This window comes from Triticum dicoccoides, chromosome 5A (assembly GCF_002162155.2).
Source record: "Triticum dicoccoides isolate Atlit2015 ecotype Zavitan chromosome 5A, WEW_v2.0, whole genome shotgun sequence".
NCBI lineage: Eukaryota > Viridiplantae > Streptophyta > Magnoliopsida > Poales > Poaceae > Triticum > Triticum dicoccoides.
In genome coordinates, this window is record NC_041388.1 from 636950586 (window position 1) to 636957644 (window position 7059).

Consider the following 7059-nt stretch of genomic DNA (forward strand, 5'->3'; position numbering starts at 1 on the left):
AAGACCCAAGGGTGTCTTTCGTGCCCACCATGTATTTTGCATTCTTGTAACACTCCCCAATAGCAGCCCATCTAGGGCATTGCTCATTGTCATCAGAACACCGTGCGTCCGTCATAACATCTGGAGGGTTGTCGAATGACCGGACATGAATCCATTTTGTGGCAGACCACTTCTCGCCCTCGACTACTGGGCAGCTCTCGTGAAGACTGCTCGGATCTGTTGTCGCGTTAACGTGGAGACTGAAGAACAGTAGCGCATCGCCTTTTCTTGGCTTCACTGCAAGAGAAGAGTAAACCCTTGTTTCAGGATAAGAGTTATGTAAATAGTGGTTGCCACTACTGCACATTGCCAGTAAAATGGAAAACCCTTCCATTTGACATGCGAGAGGCTGAAGGCTACCTGCCAGGCCATGTCTCGCGCACTCCGACCACGTTTCATCCTTATGTTGTAAATCTCTTCCCTGAATAATGCATCGGATAACTAATAACGTTTTTGTCACAGAAAAGGCTAAGTAAATCTGAGAAGCAACGGCATACCTCAGCAATTGGGAACACGGTCTCTCCACCCTTCTTCACATCTGTCAGGTACATAAGAACAGTGGCAACTCGATGACCACCACGCTTCACGTTCTTTTTGTCACTAAAATAATCGAAGTGGGCATCATACTTCTGACCAACTTCATAATGCAGAACCTGCATTGACTCGGCATTTTCTGATACACAAACAGGCTAGTCAGATACAGAATGCCTTCTAGTATCTCTGAAACGGCCAACAGAGAAATAAGGTTGCATGTATTACCTTCAGGCAGAAACGTCCAAGCAGCTACACGCTTTTCAATTCCAGAGATAATTTCATCCTTGAATAGGTCAAAGAAAATGAAACAAATTAGTAATCTTGAGATATTTCTAGTTGTTTGTTGCATATGCTACGAGGAACAGCAGGAACATGTTTTGCAAGGGTCATTTCATCGAGTGCGCTAGGCAAATATGAATGTGCAATTGCCAAAATGATTAACTCATCAAGATTGATTTTCACAAATGGCAAGAACCATTAGCTACTCTATTTGCTCACATATTTTCAACAGGAGGGCTTGTACCCATTCACAGGTTGTGGTGCCTTCCAGCACAGCTAATATTCACTCTCATTTCATCTCATGAAAGAAGGTGCAAATAACAACTATCCATAGAGCTATCTCCTTCGGCAGTACCGTAAGCCTGATCTAGCGAAAGTTTCTACATGTTGTCCGACCGATCCACAACGCAGATAGACTTAACAACACAATTGATCGACATGAACTAATATAATCCCGAAGGCATGTAAACAATTGAAACTGAAGGAGAGAACAAGGGCGCTTCTTCCAATCACATACCTCGCGCTTGGACAAGAAGGTGCCGGAGCTTGTGCGCACCTGGCTCATGACACTCTTCCCGGACTCGTTGTCCGCCACCATCGACTTCTCCAGCCTCCCCTTGGCCTGAACCCCACAACAGCGCAACAAAAGCACAAAGATCACAACTCAAGGCACAAGGCCCTCTGCATCGCCGCCGCCACTACGCAGCACTAAGTAAGAAACCGTCAGGGGAGCGGCAGCTCACCAGCTTGATGAGGTGGTCGCACTCAGCGTGCGAGAGGAAGCCGCTGTAGAGAAACGCCCTGCGCGCACAAACAAACAAACAAATCGGCACTGTCAAGACGCAAATCGACAAACAGGTGGCGCGCGCGGGAGCCCGAGCTGACCTGGGGCGCCAGGAGATCTGGGTGACGCGCGCCGGGTCGTAGAACCCGCCGCCCTCTCCGGCGGCGGCGTGGGGGAGGGCCGGGGCGAGCGCGAGCGCGAGGGCGGCGAGGAGGAGCAGGAGGAGCGGCGGCATGATGGGGGCGACGGTGGGGTCATGGCTCGTTGTGGGGGCGTCGGTGCGTTGCTTATAGTGGACGCGACGGAGGGGAGGTCTCCCTCCCGGGTCTGCGCTGGGCTGGGATTCCGGCCGGCGCCCACCGGAATGGGAAACCGGGGCGAGCCGCCGGTGTCTCCGCGTTTCCTTTTTTCTGAAAAAAAATTTGTCACTTTTTGAGGGTTTCCTTGCGCGCTCCCGGCCGAGGGTTTACCCTGGCTCCGGTCGCTCGGTGCGTTCGGTCGGTCGGCGCCGCTGGTTTTCCAACATGGCCTTGCGCACGCGCGTCGTCCGTGTCAACTGTCAAGCACTGTGTAAACTACCGAAGATGGCGATCCTCAAAAAAAAAAAAAAAGAGCACCGGTTGGACAATCTCGCGGGAAACATATAGTCGAGAAATTTGGATATTTGCCATCCTCAAAATCTGGCTTTGCCAAATCATGATTGGTTTCACAAAATTGTCACCCAGCTTGTCGATTTGCCATTTTTTTTCTTTCGTTGTTTTCCTTTCTCATTTTCCATTCTAGGTCCCTGAAGACTCCTGGTGCGAGGGTCATCGGGCTGAAGCAAATGTAGCTAAATCCAACTTTGTTGGTTCTGCGACCAAGTGTGCAAGCGTTATGATGTTCTGCATTCGGTTTTGGATATGCGTAGGTATTATTGCGGATATTTGGTCGTATTTTGTTACATATATTAGTATAGTGGTCCACCGAATTCTGGTCGTCTCAATGCTAATAATGCAGCCGACCAAAGTTTCAAATGATCAGTGATAGGTTATTTCCCTCCATAAATTTCACAACATCGAATGATACAGTTCTCATGCAAAACGGTTTAAACAAGTTACAAATTACATACCCCAAGCTACAGCTTACATAATGCTTCCAAGATATGGGGGCGGGAGGAGAAAGACAACGGAGGGGAAGAAGAAGGGTGTGGGTCCGTTAGATGCAGATCGGATAAATGAGGGAAAAGTGAACGGCGAGAAAAATATAGCAGATGACTGCAAAATAATCGCTTCCTCAAGCTTACACGGTCAAAAAAAAAATTGTTACGACTCAGAGGCCGGCTGACAAAGATATCTGAAGAACAAATAGAGATAATCGAGCCGCAATGTTGACGTCTTAAAGTCTCTCTCTCTCTCTCTCCACAACGTTCAGGTATTTTGAAATCACTGAGTTGATTTTGCATCTAGGGAAACTAGATAACGCCTCGCGCAATGCTACGGAAATTTCTAGCGGTGAACTTATCAAAAGTAAAATTAGAATATATGAGAATAGTACCACACCACATTAAATCCGGGGGCAAATGGAGGGTGTATGCATGTTATATTGTCTTATGACATTCAAGTTTGATTTCAATTATTTATTATTGGAAAATAAAAATTAATGATGTTGTGGGCTTTCATGTCTTTGATGATGTGGAGGGCTTGCATGTTGTGGAAAGTTGAATGGTTGCATGGGCATCGATGATGTGGAGGGCGTGCATGTTGTGGAAAGTGAAAAGTTGATTGATTGCATACGCTTGAAGACTTGGACAACTTGCATGTACGTTTGAATGGGAGGTGACATGTGTGGGATATATGTGATGAGGTGGATATGTTGCGTGTTATGATAAATAAGATAGCGGGGAACTTGTTAGGTATATAGGATCAACATGGAACAGTACAAAAGATTCAACTGCGTTCAATGAATCTCCCCATTTAATACATCAACATATAGAGTCGACATTCAAGACATATGCAATCTTATGAAATACATGTGAGTCTATAACACAATAAGATTTAGTTAGGTGTAAAAGGAATGACGGTCTAACACACTAGTTAGGTGATAGAGAATTTGGTAAAGCAAGTTGGACTGAGATTTTAAGTCGAACATGGATATCTGTGGCATGTGTGTGGTCTCTCTATTTACTATATCGATTATGAAGTGTACACGGTATTCTAAACCATGAGGTGCAGGTCTCATATAATTAATGACACGTAAAGTCATGTGCCACATGTGGATCTAGAGTTCACGAATAAAAGGTAGCCAGAAAAGAGCAACATGTGTGTTGAAATTTGAGAATCGTATAGCCTCGTGGTCATATAATGTGATAAATAAGGTGAATCGAGCAGAGTGTCTTCACATAAACAATCCACGCATAGATCTTACCTTCCTAAGCCTCATTTTTATCCCACTTTCTCTAGTGACAACAACCATAGGTCATCTACGTAACCAAAGAGAAGAGAAAACACATGTGGATGGGTTTCCTGGGATTAGAAGGCATCGGGGAATTTTTTGGTGCAACCAAGAAATCTTCCACGGGCAATTTGGCTCCTTCGGCTACAAGGGTTTATGTTTCACTAACTGTGATTTTCCTTTTCATTTCGATGAGTTGTGATGATCATTCTCGATGACAATATTCTAGGGCATAATTGCCCAAATGGATTAGGAGATGCATGCATTATGTTAGCACATGATAGATGGCTTGGATTACCATTTTAAACTTTTAATGAAGTTCACACGAATTCTCTAGTTCAACCTTCGACATGCTAAATTTAACTTAATTTGACAAAGTAGCTCACTTTGATTGAGAAGTAGATGTATAATCTTGATGTCCCCACATATAGAAACAACAAGCTAAACTATTAGTGGCAACATATATACCATCTATATGTATAAACTCCTCTTAAAGACAAAAGTGAAGATAGGAAAACCAAACTCACGTAAGATTCACCCTACGACAATTAACTTGTGTGATATACGCTCTTTGGCCATCAAGCCATAAAAGTGCACATTTAGCCAATAGAATTAGACATGTGTTAAATATAGTCCAAAACATGAGCAATTGGTCATATCGCACCACATGGCATTTTATTCATGGTGTTATCCTCTCTCTCTCTCTACCCATCAACCAAGCCAACCTAGAGAGCAACACAACATTTTAATCAAGATTAGTGTCTGTTGCTCTCTATAGATGGCTTGGCTTACCACTTTAACTTTCAATGAAGTTCACGTGAATTCTCTTGATCAACCTTCGACGTGCTAAATTTAAATTCATTAACCAAGTAGCTCAATTTGTTTATTGAGAAGTAGATGTGCAATACCACAAACCTGGCTAATATTGACTTTATCATCATCCAAAAAGTACAAACTAAACTCTTCGTGGCAACACATCTACCACTACGTATAAGATCCTCATTACCACAAAGTGAAGATAGTACATTAAACTCATGTAAAATACACTCGACGCCAATTAACTAACGTGGTATGCTTTGTTTGGTCATCAGGCCTGAAAAAGTGCATGTCTAGCAAACCGAATTAGACAATGATGTTAAATATAGTCCAAAACACAACATGTTGGCCATATTTTCCCACATGGCATATTGAAAGAACATGCGGTGCCCCCATGTTTGGTTTTGGTAATTGATGACAATCTCTATGGATTAATGGTTGCCTTAAGTTATATTTGCAGGTTTTGTCCATAGGCTTTTCTTGGAGTACATGTGTTGGTTTCAAGGAGAGTTTGTGTCGACCAAGGTGCTATTCAAGGAATTACCTAAAGATTGGTCTTGTGAGAGGTTGATCAAGACTAAGTCAAAGAGTGAATCAAGTTGATCGACACACAAAGCATAGAAGATGTACCGAGAGGGATCAAGTGATCCCGCGATATGGTAAGCATTGTCAATTACGCTTTGTGTACTAACCCATGGTCTTTGTGAGAGTTCTTTGTGGGGTTATGTTGCCGTGCGCAAGTTCAAGTGATGCATCACGAAGAGATCAAGTGCTTGAAGCTTGCTGTCCATTGTGGTGACAATGGACTTGTGAAGATGTGCCGAAGAGTGGCTCACCCATAGTGGAGTATGGGGGAGCAATCTACTAGTCTTCACCAAGCCAACAGAATCAAGAAAGGTGGTCCAACTTGAGGAAGTCAAGATCGTCTACATCTACCTCAATTGGACTTTGTGCAAGACAAAGGTTTGACCTTGATAGGTTTTCTATTTTACCGGTCTCATGGTGGTAGTTGGGAGGCCAGGTTATAGGATTGATTGCCATACTATCAAGGGGGGCTCTTGATGAGTAGCTTGATCGTATCGTTCGCAGAGAGCTCAAACCATTGCATCCTTCCATCATATTTCTTGGTTCTTGTTTGGTTCTCTTTGAGAGTCTTAGAGCTTATGGTAATCTTGATGACAAGCTCGAGTTCATCGAAAACGGAGTTCTCATGCTTCTTCTATTGCGTTTTCGGTGTTGGAGATTTTACCGGTCTTATTCAAGGAAGGGTTCTCACCATTTTCTCTTGGAACTTTTATAATTTCCTTCTTGTTGTTATTTATATCACGGTTGTGTTAGCTCTTGTCGCTAGCTTTCCAACAAACTTGGTTTCGTTGAATTCAGAGTCCGTTTGCAGAAGTTGTGTCAGTTTTGGTGTCCTTAAAAAGGCTGCAACGGTACTACCGCCCATGGGAGCGGTACTACCACGGCTACTTCCGCTCCGGACCAAAAACTTGTCATAAGTCCAGCAGTGGTAGGCACGGATGTATTCTTTTAGTACCGCTCGCAAGCAGTAGTACCACTACCCTTATGTAACACCCTCGATGCGACTATAGCTCCCACGTGTCGAGGCACGACTTAGAGACATAATTGCATTGAAGGCATATGTCGCAAGTTAGGCAATCTTCAAAAACATCCCATGTAATGTAATAATAAACGGGGAGATAACATAGTTGGCTTACACTCGCCACGTCAATCAAGTACACAAATAACATTACATCATCCAAACACTCATGGCCCGACTACGGCGCCACAATAAAAGAGAACCCAACATGCGACAACGGTCCCAATCACCCCCAACTGGGCACCACTACTGATCATCGGGAAAGGAAACATAGTATCGTTGAGAGTCTTCGTCGAACTCCCACTTGAGCTCATACGCGTCTCCTGGAGCGGAATCATCAGGCCCTGCATCTGGTGTAATAGTAATCTGTGAGCCACATGGACTCAGCAAACTCGCACCCTCGCGATCAAGACTATTTAAGCTTATAGGAATGGCAAGGTAAAATATGAGTGGAGCTGCAGCAAGCGACTAGCAAGTATGGTGGCTAACTTATTCGCAAGGAGAGCGAGAAGAGGAGGCAAAGCGCGAGCGAGAAACTAGTGAGCAACCTACGCAAACATTACTCCAACAC

The 7059-nt window shown here is 44.1% G+C and overlaps 1 protein-coding gene across 1 annotated transcript in view; it reads right to left on the reverse strand.

Annotated features, from left to right (window-relative positions):
- Nucleotides 1–2051, reverse strand: part of LOC119300269 (probable prolyl 4-hydroxylase 7) — a 2479-nt gene extending 428 nt beyond the window's left edge. Inside the window, exons 1-7 of the mRNA XM_037577287.1 lie at nt 1738–2051; nt 1596–1653; nt 1370–1474; nt 799–856; nt 537–712; nt 400–460; nt 6–276 (exon numbers count right to left, since the gene is read on the reverse strand). Coding sequence (XP_037433184.1) covers nt 6–276; nt 400–460; nt 537–712; nt 799–856; nt 1370–1474; nt 1596–1653; nt 1738–1871 — 863 coding nt within the window. The 5' untranslated portion in view covers nt 1872–2051. The remainder of the gene's footprint in view (nt 1–5; nt 277–399; nt 461–536; nt 713–798; nt 857–1369; nt 1475–1595; nt 1654–1737) is intronic.
- Nucleotides 2052–7059: the final 5008 nt, after the last annotated feature.